Below are 14,916 nucleotides of genomic sequence, written 5' to 3'. Positions count from 1 at the left end.
GATATGCACTGCAAACTTTCTCAGTGGTTCAAATGCTCAGCTGTTTTGAGTCAGCAGGTGCCTGACAACAAATCCAAATGTTAGAAGATTTGATACCTTGTTTTGTAATATCACTTTTTTTGTTATATTTGGAAGTGTTTTCATCTCTACTAATGGTCACTAAAGCAAGATGTTTAAAAACACAAACAGTAATCCTCGTATAAGCGACCTAATGCGGCTTGTCACAGGTCGGGGGAAAGCAAAGTAAGCACTGAATAGCAAATTGACTTCATAGATATGTAAGACACAAACAGTAAACATAACCCAGTGAATAGATTGTAACGTCAACTACTTACCTCTGGCTGACGAGCCATCTTCGGGTCATGAACAAACGACTGCCCTTGTTTAGTTCCTGCTGGCACCTCACCTGTAGCTGCATACTTCAGGGCTTCAATTGTCGTCGTCTTACCACATCCGTTCTGCCCTAATATCAGCGTCACAGGTGATTGAAACGTAATCATCTGCTGATCACTGTCGTTCGGACCAAAGCTTCGGATTCCCTGTATCTGCATCTTAAGTAATCTAGCCATTATATCGAATTTTAAAGGACCGAATACGAACAAATAACTGTAAACAATATCAATAGTGATACAATCCGTCACATCACGGAAGGGCGCCTATCCTCTAATCAGTGTTACCTACATTAATGTACCAATTGCGCTTTCATAATATGGCACTATCTTTAAAACACAAATCATCAACAATTTCTGACAGCCAAATTTCCACGCTGAAAAAACATGCCATACACCCGCCAATATCTAATCATGTTTACCAACATGCACCTCCAAGTTTGCCCAGACTTCTCTTCCAGTTTCCAAAGATATTATTGCATTATTTGTAGTATACTGTTGGTAGATTATTTGTATGTTGGTACACAGTTGTAATCAATGGTGCGCAGAAAGTAGCGGTTGGTTTTGAAATTTGGTTTTGTGTTGCGAGGAAAATAATGATGTATCAAGAAGCGTTTTGCGACGCGTTAAAATTCAGGCGTAATGAACTTGTTACGTCCACCAGAAGAACCACTAGAAGAAAGCTTCAAGACAAATACGACAGAGAACAATCGTGCCCGTCGGAACTGAAAGTGCAAGGAAAAAGAAAACGAGAAAAATTGTGGAGTGGTTTAAATCTCTCGAATATACAAGTGACTCGTGAAGATGCCACGCGAATATTAAGATCAGGAGCAACTAAAATTTCAAAGACTCTGAGTTCCATGCAAACAACATTTGGTGTAATATCACAAGTAAGGATTGATCGTTTAATTTATGGGTTCTGTAAGTTCAAGTGAGTAATGTTTCTCGTCTTCGTGTATATTATTGGAACTAGTTAGTATGATGTTGGTGACATCATGCAGGACAGTATTTTGACTAGCCCAAACAAATAGTCATTGTGTTTCTTTAACTCATATTCCTGTTCTCGGCCTTGTTGGTATAAGTGCCCTAGAAGTGTCACGGGTATGTTGTAGATTTTGCAAACCGTTCACTCGGATCTAATCTTGGAATAAATTTCTGTGTGAAAGTGCTAAAATAAGCTTATAATATGAAAAAAGTGCATAGTATTTATTTATTTATTATCTTTTTTAGTCATTTATTTAATTTTTTATTCACCAGTCTTCTGACAGGTTTGATGCGGCCAGTCACGAATTCCCTTTCTGTGCCAACCACTTCATCTCAGAGTAGCACTTGCAGCCTATGTCCTCAATTAATCTCTATCGCCCTCTACAGTTTTTGCTGGCTACAGCTCCCTCTAGTACCATGGAAGTCATTTCCTGATGTAATAATGGATATGCTGTCGCTCTGTCCCTTCTCCTTGTCAGTGTTTTCCACGTATACCTTTCTTCTGCGATTCTACGCAGAATCTCCTCATACCTTACCTTATCAGTCCACTTAATTTTTAACAATCACATGTAGTGCCATACCTCAAATGCTTCGATTCTCTTCTGTTCCCATTTTTCCACTGTCCATGTTTCACTGCCATACAAAATACTGTGCTCCAAATGTGCATTCTGAGAAATTTCCTCCTCAAATTAAGGCCTATGTTTGATACTAGTAGACTTCTCTCACCCAGGAATGCCCTTTTTGCAAGTGCTAATGTGCTTGTGATGTCCTCTTTGCCCCATCCATCATTTATTTCATTGCCTAGGTAGCAGAATTTCTTAACTTCACCTGCTTCATAACCATCAATCCTGGTAAGTATCTCGGTGTTCTCATTTCCGCTTCTTCTCATTACTGTAGTCCTCCTTCAGTTTACTCTCAGTCCACATCCTGTACTCATTAGACTGTTCATTCCATTCAGGAGATCATGTAATTCTTCTTCATTTTCACTCAGGATTGCAATGTCATCAGCAAATGGTATCATTGACATTCTTTCACCATGAACTTTAATTCCACTCCTGAACCTTTCCTTTATTTCCATTGTTGCTTCTTCACTGTACAGACTGAACAGTAGGGGTGAAAGACTACATCCCTGTCTTGCACCTTTTTAATCCAAGAACTTCATTTTTGGTTGTCCACTCTTACTACTCACTCTTGACTCTTGTACACATTTCATGTTGTTCATCTCTTCCTATAGCTTACCCCAATTTTTCTCAGCATTTCACTTTGCATCATTTTACATTGTCAAACACTTTTTCCATGTTGACAAATCCTATGAACGTGTCTTGATTTTTCTTTAACCTTGCTTCTATTATCAGTCGCAATGCCAGAATTGCCTCTATGTTGTGTTTATGTTTCCTAAAGTCAAACTGATCATCTAGCACATCCTCAGTTTTCTTTTCCGTTCTTCTGTATATTATTATTCTCAGCAAGTTGGATGCATGAGTTGTAAAGCTGACTGTGCGATAATTCTCAAACTTGTCAGCTCTCGCAGGCTTTGGAACTGTGTAGGTAATATTTTTTCGAAAGTCGTTCTGTTGCCATTTCCTCCAATGATTTTAGAAATTATCTGTCCCTTCAATGACAAGAATAATGTGAGTGTACTATCCCACTAAATTTTTTAGTGGATCCATGATTGGTGGCATGTATGCAGGGAGTATCTGTACCTGTGTACACAGAAGAACATTAACAATTGTGAACAGAAGTTCAAGTAAGTAACAGAATGAAAATACTTTCAAGTGAACATCCAAATGGTCGCAGCTATCTCCTTCCCCCCCCTTTTTTTTTTTTTTTTTTTTTTTTTTTTTTTTTTTTTTTTTTTTTTTTTTTTTTTTTAAAAAAAATTATAAGTTGTGGGTCATTCCATGTCAAGTGTCCTGGGGCTCCCAGTTCGACCATCTTCAATTTTGATATATCTTATACAGCCTGTACCTGTGTACCTGAAGGACATACATGAACTTCTGCAAAGTGTCAGATTCACCTATAGCTTGGTTGAGGTGCTGGAACAATTTTTGTGAAGACTACTTTTTCGAGGACCGAACAGTCACGAAGAAGTCTTAAAGTTCGGCATGTCACTGTTCCTAGTCTAAAAGAGGTAGCCCCTTGCTTCTGAACATTGTGGTACAACTTTCTGTGCTCAACACATAAATGATGGAATTAAAGTTCAGAAAGTAATGCTTTTCTCATAATCTCAGTTCAAAGTGGGCAGCAAATCATGTTGTGACAAATTTGCCCCATAGTTTAACAAGGCATATAAGTAGTGAGGAAAAGGAGCTATGGACCTGATCTTTTGCCAACCTATTGTCTGTGTGGCTGTTAGATATTTCACAAATTAGGGCTCGGCTTGTGTGTTTAATTACTGTGCTACCATCCTGCAAAATTTGCTACAAGTGTACCAAATTATACACATGTTCAAAGTCATATGTCTCAAAATGGGCACCTACCATATTATGTTCATTAACACCAGTCATTAGAGCACATTTCTTTTTATTAGAAATACATATTTCCGTTTTTGGGTCTCTTTGGGTAAGGTGCAAAAATTGTGCCTAAACTATTAACATTTTTTTTGTAATTCAAGAAGAATCCTTGTGTTGCTGCACAGTAGCAATCCCACTACCGGTCTCAGTGACTGGTAAGCCCATTGCCAATGTGCCTTGCACAATAGCCAGACAAGGTCAGCCACGGGTGCAGTTTCTTTACTGCAGGTTCCCAAGCCTCAACATGGGTGTCTAGCATGTTCCTAAGCCTTGTTTGCATCTCTTTTGGTTTCCAAGCCATAATGTAGAATTCTTCAGTTGTTCAGTGTTTTACATTGGTTGCTAATGTCCAAAACTATTACTTTTGGCAAACTGTATTACCATCCCATCATTGATGCAGCTGGAAGTTCTTAAAATTTTTGTAATGGGCAGCAGAACCACCACTAAAATAATGAGAATGCTTAATTTCTGTGAAAGTTAAAGACACATTCACCGCAACTGTATATCACATCTGAAGCAATCACTGATTATGCAGTAGCTGATGCATTTTAGTTATTTATCATCATTGTAGTAAATGACAAATGGGTGTAACGTAGCTTAGCTATCTTCCCAATGAAATCCTAGAAATGCATCTTGGACAATAAAGGAAAATTTCCAGCAAAATCCATTTTGTGTAATCAATTCTCCTGGTTTGAGACCTTCTTTAGTCCATTGCAAATGCTTGCTCCAATGCTTTGCAATGTAGTGGTGAGCAGAAAGGACCAAAAGTTTTGTAACTAATTCTTCAATGTGTTCAACTGTCATTTCTCTGGTTTCAAGTGTAACTGTCAATGTGAGTCTATTGTTTAAACTGAATTGGATCCTCAGGTTCAATACCTGCAAAAACAGGTTCCAAATATTCCTTTAAAGCTTATATTCCAGGACATACTTCACAGTGATGAAGGATGAAGTCCTTCTTTTCCAAATTCCAGACAACTTAGTAAAATTTTATAATCTTCTTTTATTGGCCTGTGTGCCAAAATTAGTTTCACATTCTAATGTATTGTGCAGATGCAAACTTAAAGTTAACCAGCTGCATCTCTACAGCAACACACCATTTTGGCTTTAATTCACAATATCTGGAAAATCCATTTTTATTGCAGTAAGCAACAAACATTTCTTTTTACCTGCTCAGTAACAAGTATATTTGTTTTTGAACCTTTTCTCCATCTGTTCAAACATTAATACAGTCTTATTGCTTGGACAAATCTGGCTCATTCTTCATCATACAAATACTTTGTGACTCTTGCCTTCACAGACTCTGAAGATTTTTCCCCACATTTACCGTTGGGCTCTGCCAATACTCCTTGTTCGGCTTTTAACTTTCTAGCATTTCTTAACATTTTCTTAACTTTTCTCACTATGGTTTGGTATCTGTAATTTTTCCTTCAGTTGTTGGATCAGGTAGCTGTAATCTAAACAAGTCAAGCATTGCTTTCTTGTGCATAGTTGCTCCAGTTCACTGGGATCAAATCCTCCCCCAACTGCTATAATTTTCTTAATGACTGCAACTTAAGCTTGATGTATTTTTAGCTTGGGTCATTCCATGCCAAATATGCAATAATTCAAAGGTTTGTGACTCTGTATCTCAGATTTTCACTAAACCTTGTGCATTGGCTTATACTTATAACATAGAAACTCATGCAAAATCTTTTTCGTCTCAGGCTACAACTTTATTTTATATCAAATTTTAAATGTAGTGATACTCTGATAACAGCTCTGCCACATTGTCATTGCAAAATGGTACTTACCTACATAAATTCCCATAACTCGGGTGTTTAAGAAGCTTTTGAGTTTGAATTTTTTTCATATGTTAAGAGAGACACATCCTCAACAGATGTGATTATTTAAGCAGCAAAGATGCAAAGGTTTTTTTTAAAAAATGTATGACAGTTTTTGATTTCAGAACAATTGCGAGGATGTGGAATAATACTTATATCACATATCTCCATCCTGCTGCTGGGAACTTGATTTTGGTCTTAAATAATCCCCTAGATTGTAAATTTTCTAATAAAATCAAAAGTTTAATGGATCTTCTGTTAACTGATACAGAGTTCTGAAATCAAAAAACTGTTTGGCTGTGGCAGAAAGGGGTCATCATTTTGAGTAAGTTCATCCACTCACTGCCTCAAACGCAAGGGTATCAAATTAGCATATTTAAGTAAAACTCATTCTAGGCGGACAAGTTAACATTAAGCGTGAAAATTTATTTCTTTTCATTTGACTAATTCAGTAATTTTTTAAAGACTATAATATGTATGATTTATGTGTTCAACCAAACACCTGCTCACAGTGATAAAAAATGTTCATAGTCAGCAGTAGCTTGTTTGAAATCTTTATAAGCATGAAAACAATGCAACACTTGCTTGAAATTCATTGTTGAGAATAACTGGCATGCAGCAATTAGTCTCTTTGGCCTAACCTGGTCTTTGTCTTTCTGTGACACAGGTCATATCTGTTTGTAGTGCAGCCCGATCATTCCACATGTATAAAGTATGTTTTAAGTGAATTAGTGCTGAGTTAATTGCAATGGAAAATGTGAATTCATGCACTGTTTGAAAATTACTGAAAACACCATGTCATTTGACAACCTGTACCTTAGTAAAAACTCTACCAAAAAAAATAGAAGGCCTGAATGAAGACCAATGAGATTTGGCATTGCTGTGATCCAATATAAACTTTCCACAAGATCAAGAAAATGCTACTGTATGTGGACATTACAGATACAACTACTTAAAAGTTTTTGAACGTCATCAAAGAACTTGTTGCGATCCTTTCAAAAACACAAACAGTCAAAAAATCTTTGACATCAGTTTGCTTGTCTTTGTCTAAATCATTAAGTGCTAAACGTATCTATGTAAAACAGGCCAAAATCTGTGCACAACATGTCATAGATTGGTGAATGGAAAACTGACATGACATCAGTGATAGAAATGAAAGTGATGCAGATGATCCAGAGGTGCCATTTCACGAATCTGTACTAAAAAGTCAAAGTATTGAGGATGCAAATAAAGCTTTACATGATGTGGGGTGCTCTCCCTCAAAAACTTCACTCCACTCCAAATCACGGCATGGCTTCATATGGCAAAAAGAAGCTAGAAAAAGTGAAGCATGTTTTGGAAAGAAGCGTGTGCCAGGCATTAGATTTCAGTGTTGAAGATTCTGGTAGTAGAGAAGAAAAATGTGATGGTGAAATTGTTAAGAAAGCCTAAGATTTTGATGGCATGATATTGTTAATGAAAGAAAAAGTCACTAGTGTAAGAGTACTTGAAAAAATTCAAATTTTAACTTTAGCTCCACCCTCTTGGTCAAAAGAAAAGATAATGTCAGAATTCAATGTTAGCGAGTATGTGGTTCGACAAGCAAGGAAACTGAAAACAGAAATGGGTATTTTAACAATTCCTATACCAAAAAGGGAGAGAGCTATTACTGGTGAAGTGGTAAAGATCTTCACTGATTTCTACCAAAATCATGAATATACTCAAATCTTGCCGGGAGCAAAAGACAAAGTTAGCATTCGGAAGAATGTGTATATGCAAAAAAGACTCATCCTTTGCAATTTATGAGAACTGTACTCTTGTTTTAGATAGGACGACTGAAATGGTGTATTTTAGCTGGTGCTGCCGGCACTCATTCAAAGTGGGGGGGGGGGGGGGGGGGGGGGGGGGGAGATATCCACCAAAATGTAAAACCGCTTTTGGATGCGGAACACATTGAAGAAACTTACAAGGAACTTATAAAATTACTTGTATATGACTCTGAAAACTACAGCTGCACACTTAATTGTTGTGATAATTTTCTCAGTGATGAAAAAGTGTCAGAATTATTAAAACAGAAATTAGTGTACAAAGATGCTGATGATGAAACTGAATTCAGCCAGTGGATAAACACAGATCATCGGGAAGAATTGATAAAGCAGTCTGCCACTGATGGTGAATACATAGACTTGTTAGTAAAAGATTACAGGCACTTAAACCACACTCATTTATATCGAAGTGTCAGTCTAAAATCCTTGAAAAAACTGAAAGACAATCTAACCCCAGAAAAAACAATTCTCTTAATGGACTTTGCTGAAAACTACAGTTTTGTCATTCATAATGAATTTCAGAGTTACCACTGGACAAAAAGCAACTGCGCAATCCACCCATATGTGTTTATGTGGCAAATGAAGAAAGTAAATCTTGGTAATAGTGAATCACTGCTTTATAAGTGATGATATGTAACATGATGTATTTATAAATGATGTCCAGAAAGAAATGGTTAAGTAGCTGGCAGAGCGTTACCCAGAAGTGAAGAAAGTCCATTATTTCACTGATGGATGTGCTGCTCAATATAAGAAAAGAAAAAGCTTTAAAAATTTGTATGAGCACGAATAAAATTTTTCTATTGATGCTGAGCGTTCCTTTTTTGCTACTAGCCACGATAAATCTGTGTGTGATGGTTTGGGAGGAACTAAAAAAATGTGTATTCAGAAGAGCTAGGCTTCAACTGGTGGATAATGCACAAATGACAATTGCATCTGGTATTTACAATTTCTGCAAAACTAATATTGACCCCTTTCTTGTGTTGTTCTGTGTTACTTTACTGCTTCAGTAATTACATACCTGTTGAGTATGTGCATCTCTTAAGTTATGAAAAAAATTCCAAGCTTCATAAATACACCAGTTATGGGTATTTATGCAGATAATTACCATTTTGCATCGACATCCTTGTAGACCCCAATTATCAGAATAGAACTACATTTAAAATTTGATATTAAAAAGAAAGTTTTAGTGTGAAAGCAAAAAGATTTTGCACAAGCTGAATATAAGCAAATGTGCAAAGTTTCATGAAAATCTGAGATGGTAGGTGACATGACTTGTGTGATTTGACATGGAATGACCCACTTTGCATCCAGCCTTTTGTATCCATTGCACCAATTCATTGAAATTTTAATGATGATATTCCCACAGCTGTTAAGCAAGCACTCAAATTGTCAGAGATATCAGTCTCATCATTTTCATCTGACTAATGTGTAACTTTCATTTGTGAACATTTCATTGTATCAGATTCTTTCCTACAGGATGGGCCCATTTTCGGGCCTGGTTTAATATCAGACACGATTATCCTTCCTATCTAGTCAGCTGTTTCCATGTTGATTGAGGACAAACTTTTTCATGCAGTATGGTTTTTGTTATGAAAAGGGTTTCAGCATGGTCTTTGCAAAAATTTAAACCTTTGTAGGAGTAAAGCTTGCCAACAGCCTTGCCACAGTGCTTACACTGGTTCCCGTCAGATCGCCAAGGTTAAATGCTGTCTGGTTGGGCTAGTACTGGGATGGGTGACCGTCCAATCTGCTGAGCACTGTTGGCAAGCATGGTGCACTCAGCCCTTGTGAGGCAGACTGAGGAACTACTTGACTGAGAAACAGTGGCTCCAGTCTCGTAAACTGACATACGGCTGGGAGAGCGGTGTGCTGACCACATGCCACTGCATATCCACATCCAATGACGCCTGCGGGCTGAGCATAACACCTCGGCCGGTCGGTACCATTGGGCCTTCTAAGGCCTGTTCAGACGGAGTTTAGTTTTAGGAGTAAAGCTTCTTGAAGGAAGCATAGTTCAGCACTTTCAGTAGTGCGTAAACCACTCCGTCGAGTAAGAAATTCTTGTTGTTCTAATGAAAATTCCTTCACAGTTTTCAGTCCTTTTAAAGCACTGTATTTCATTCAGTGGCATGGGGAATAAGCACTTCTATAACTGCATGCATTGACTTGATCTTGTTTCTTCATTTTAATGACAACTTGATAAGCTTCGGACACTGATAATTTGTTGTTAAGTCCTAAGAAAAGAAACAAAACTTATAAGCATGCAGATAATTTTCGCAAGAGAATTATGTAGCAGTTTATAGTACAGTTATATGTAGCAATGAACCTACCACAAACTAGCACAATCACTCACATTTGGGAAAACGACAAAAAGCATTGCTTTCTGAACTTTACTTGCATCATTTATGTGTGGAGCACAAAGGAATTGTACCACTGTGTCCAGAAGCAAGGGGATAGCTCTTCTAGATTAGGAACAGTAGCATGCCATACTTGAAGATTTTTTGTGGCTTTTCAGTCTCCGAAAAAGTTGTTTTCACAACAATGGTTCTAGTACCTCAACCAAGTTACAAGTGAACCTGAAACCTTTCAGAAGTTCATGCAGGTTTCTCAGGTACAGACTGTATAAATTTGATCAAAATTGAAGATGTTCAAGCTGGGAGCGTGTTCTAAACTAGGACACTTGACGTGGAATGTCCCTCATTAGAAGGGATCCTTTGGGGTCTATTCTGCATGAGAATGTGGTAGGCTTTGTTTAAAAAGACTGAGTCGTCTTCATTATGATATAGGCCCTAGAGATGAGAGACACATGTACTATGTTCAACCATGGATATAAAACTGATGGTTTGTTGAAAATGTTTAGGGCCCTATTGTGTATCTCATACTAGGGGAAAACCCCTTGCTTTCTCTAATTTTGTTTAGGGAAGTAGATGGAAGTGTGTTACACATTTATACATAAGAAGCAAAACCTCTTATTGTGTAGACAGTAACCCTGTCAGGTAACAGCAGCAGTGCATATAAGCTTCCCAAAAGTTGTTTCAGTTCATGTTGACATTCCACCGGTAACAATATATAGTTTATTGTATTTTGATTGAATGATAAAAGGTCTAGCTTTTGAAATCAATATTTTCTTTTTCCTGTTTTTAGAAATTTCGGCGCTCAACAAGACGCAGGCATCGCTTGAAGAGTGATTCTCCCCGTTCTCCACTGTCTCCACAAACAAGATCACGTTGTCTTTTAGGTCGCACACCTACGAAACTGTATAGCCCTTTTGGTATAGAAACTCCATGTTTGAGTGAAAAAGAAAATGGGAGACACATTAAAGCTGTAAAATCAAATGTGTAAGTAAAAAATAATTGTTACTTTCTTACCTAAAGTAATTTGATTTGAGAGAAAAGTTCGCACTTGGACGACCAGATGTCAGTGGCCACAAGGCACTATATTTACCACAGTGCTATTATCAGGTTCACTCATGAATTGACTGATAGGGGCCTCTGTGACCAGTGCCTTTTCTTTTCCCCCTCTCCAACCTGCCATTGCACCTAGCATGTACTCCTCTACTGCTCCCAGCGACACATTGCTTGATCTTTCATTCACACCCATATATACTTACTGGCAGCACCCCCATCGTTCCTTCAACCTACTCCTGAAGTCAGCTTCTTGTAGGATCCCTCTCTTTCCTCTCAAGTCATGCCACAGTTCGGTCATTGTTCAGTATTGTCATGTCATCTGCATACAATATTTTCTTCTCTCTCTTTTCAACACCTGTGTGATTGATAAACACAGGTTTCCCACAAGTTCTGGAAATCAGGGAATTTCAAATGTATGAGGGAAACGTGGAAAAAAAAACAACTGAGAAAATCTTTTTTGTCTCAGTAGATGAAATGATTTGTTTATGAGATGTCATGCATTGTCGATGGCTGTGCGCCATTTCCCTACTTCCTCATTCTCATTGCTTCTCCCCTTTCTAACACTCCCCTCAGCTTGCAGTCAGTGCTGCCACCACTTCTTGCCACTAGCCTAGCAGCTGCCGATGAGAGGCAGGGAGGTGTGAGGAGGGGTTTGTTTGGATCTGATTCTCAAAGACTGTTGACACAGCAGCTGGAGATGGCAGTCAACTATGCATGAGTTGTTTCTGAGATATTGTGTGATTGAGTATGTGCTTTCGTTTTCTGACAAAGGCTGTTGCCAAAAATTAAGTTGTGAGATTGTGATTGTTGAGCTGCAGACAGGGATATAGAAAAGACAATCATCTGTAAGGTGAGTTGCTACCTATCCTCAATAGTACTGGTCATCAGAGTATTTGTGCAAGTTATCTGTTGCATGAATTGATCACTGTGGTGTCATTTCATCAACATGGTGTCTGTGACACTCGAATAGCTAGCCACACGAGTAGATTTCCACGATGGGCCAAAACTGCAGGCCATATCTGCTGATCTGAAGCCCATCGTTTCACACTAATGTGCAAGCACTGCCTATTGGATCTATTCGCACTGATCTACCTGCAGGCCGGATCTGTTTGTGTGTGGCATAATGTGGCGGATTATCCTAGATTATCCATGGACCTGGGACTGCGGTGCTCCTCAGCAGGCCAAAGGCCACGGGCAGTGGATATCAGGAATTGCGACTGTCTCACCACAATTACATTGTACAATGCGATGTTCTATAGACATATTATTTATTCTAGTACATTTTGGCACCTCGAAAGTAGTTTATATTTTAGAAAGTATGGACCATAAGAAGAAGAAAATTGAGGCAGTCACTGGCAGTTTATATGCTATGTGCTCATATATTTCTTCAAAGAAAAATCGCACAATACGTGTAAAATAGTAGTCATAACACAGTGGGTAATAACTGTAAATAAGGAACATAGTAGAACCAACATTTTATTGGTGGTCATCTATAGTGTTCGTTTACACAACTCTTCCCCGCCTTATACACTTCTTTCAAGACGCTGGCATTTTTCTGAAGTTATTTCTGAAATCAGTGAAGGTATTTTAAATCTGCCTTACAACTCCAAGGAAATGTGTATTTTTGTCGCCAAATGTGTTTCATTTTATTGAAATAAAATAACAACATTGGCCTTAATGAAACACACATACCATTTGGCTTGCTTTTTCCATCTAAAAACAGATCATTACAAAAGATGTTCATATTAGTACTTTTGCTCACACAGGAGAGAATATCTTTACTTACCCTCGAGATCTCAAAATTTATCAGGGAAAAATGCTAAAACTTGTCTGGAAATCAGGGAATCTCACTTGGGGAAACTTATGGCAAGCCTGAAACAGATTAAACAGCACTCCATATTTGATAGTTTCGATTTGTGACTGATATTTATCCCCTATTGATACATATTACTTTCTGTTGCATATGTATGATTCTATCCACTTCCTGCTTGTCCTCAGATACCATAGTATTCCAATTTTCTTATCAGTATTTCACAGTCAATAGTGTAGATAATCAACTAATCTGTTACACATAAGCTTTTCCAGGATTTTTGAGAACCCTGCTCACTTGCTTGCTTTATTACATGATTCGATATGTCCTCATCACCAGCTGATTTCTTGGACTTAAGTTTTCGTATAGTTTTCCTCAGTTCATCTTCTGTTACTAGTTTCAAGAACATGGTTCTGCTTAATTTTTGTGATAACTTAGTAACCTTCTTTTTTGGGCTATTTCTTTCCAATTTTAAGTTCTTTCCTGATTTATATAGTTATCATTGAGTATGTTTGCCATTTCTCTATCGCCTATTTTCATTGACCTGATATGTTTCTTTGTTTGATCCAACTTTTTCCTGTCTTTCACCATTAATTGCATTCCAGGCTGCCTTTGTCTTGTTTCTTGAGTTCACTACAGTAGCATTAATTGCTCTTGATTTTGCTTCTCTTCTTCTTCTTCTTCTTTCGATTTCGGCCATCTTTGGACCACGTTCAACAATTCACTTGCCCGGCTTTTTGATCTTTTTTTCTCTCTTCCCAATACTTCCTCATCATTTTCGAGTGGTTCCTCCTCCGCTCTTCCGACCATTTCCTGTTATTATTCTTTAGTTTCGTTTCTTCTGGAAAACACTTAATTTCGTTCACTATTTGTCTAAACTTTTCCCTGTCCCTGATTGACTCACGGGTGACATTAAAATAGGCCAAATCCTTTTTCACCATCTGTATCCATTTATTGTTGGTTTTTTCGTTCCTGTTACTATGTTCAAACACTTTTCTTGTTAGTCTGTTTCCATCCATCCTCGACAGGTGACCATAAAACAGTCTGCGTTTACGCATTGCCTCACTCACTTTCTCAATAGTTTTGTATATTTCCTTATTACTCTTTAGCTTGTACTCTTCTCCAATCTTTCTCGGTCCTAATATTTTTCTCAAAATTTTCCTTTCTTTCTTTTCCATGTTTTCTATTTCCCCCTTTTTGTTAAGAGTTAGGCACTCCGATGCATACAGGCATTCTGGTCTAATGACAGTTTTATAATGTCTTAATTTAGCTTGAATCGAAATGTTTTTTTTTTTATATATGTCTTTGGTTTTTTGAAAAGCAAATTCCATTTTCCTTGCTCTCGCCTGGTTTGCACTCTTGTCTAAACCATTCACTTGAATTATTTCACCTAAATACTTAAATTTTTCTACTCTCTTAATATTGCCGTATTTAGTAATAAGATTTTTCTTGTTATTTCTATGATTAGACATATACACGGTTTTTTCAAATGAAATCTGCAGTCCAGCTCTGGCCGAAACTTCTTGTAGTTTCTCCAGGTAGTTCTGAGCTATTTCTTCGTTTTCTGTAACTATTGCCAGATCGTCTGCAAAAGCTAAACAGTCCACTTCTATTTTTTCTTTTTTTGTTCCAATTCTGATGTCATTCTTGGTGCCTTTGAGTTCTTCTTTCCATATTCTCAATATCTTTTCCAGTACGCAGTTGAAGAGGATTGGGGATAAACCATCACCTTGTCTAACACCTGTTTTAATTTCGAACTTCCTTGAAATTTCACCCATAAATTTAACTTTGGCCTTACTGTTTGTTAGCGTCTGTTTGATAATTTGAATTGTTTTCTTATCGACCCCAAATTCTTCCAATACTTTCAGTAATGTTTCTCTATCTACCGAGTCGTATGCTTTTTTGAAATCTACAAATACTATTGCAAATCTCTGGCCTCTTGAGATTCTGTAACGAATTAGTGTTTTCAGGTTAAATATTTGTTCAACACAGGATCTACCTTGTCTAAAACCTGCTTGATATTCACCTATTTTTTTATCCAGAACTGGCTCCACGATTTGAAGTAATTTCCTTGACAAAATTTTGTATCCTACTGGTAGTAGCGAGATCCCTCTATAATTATTAACATTCATCTTATCCCCCTTTTTGTGTAGTGGGTGTATCAGGGCACACTGCCAGTCTTCAGGAA

The 14,916-nt window shown here is 37.6% G+C and overlaps 1 protein-coding gene across 1 annotated transcript in view; it reads left to right on the top strand.

Moving 5' to 3' along the window:
- Positions 1-918: 918 nt before the first annotated feature.
- LOC124711813 overlaps positions 919-14,916 on the top strand; it is a 35,651-nt gene continuing 21,653 nt past the window's right edge. The window contains exons 1-2 of the mRNA XM_047242037.1: positions 919-1,279; positions 10,656-10,849. Coding sequence (XP_047097993.1) covers positions 986-1,279; positions 10,656-10,849 — 488 coding nt within the window. The 5' untranslated portion in view covers positions 919-985. The remainder of the gene's footprint in view (positions 1,280-10,655; positions 10,850-14,916) is intronic.

The sequence above is a fragment of the Schistocerca piceifrons genome, chromosome 8 (genome assembly GCF_021461385.2).
Source record: "Schistocerca piceifrons isolate TAMUIC-IGC-003096 chromosome 8, iqSchPice1.1, whole genome shotgun sequence".
In the NCBI taxonomy this organism is placed as follows: Eukaryota; Metazoa; Arthropoda; class Insecta; order Orthoptera; family Acrididae; genus Schistocerca; species Schistocerca piceifrons.
Note: the sequence above shows the minus strand (reverse complement) of the source record. Positions and strands in the feature narration are given on the sequence as shown.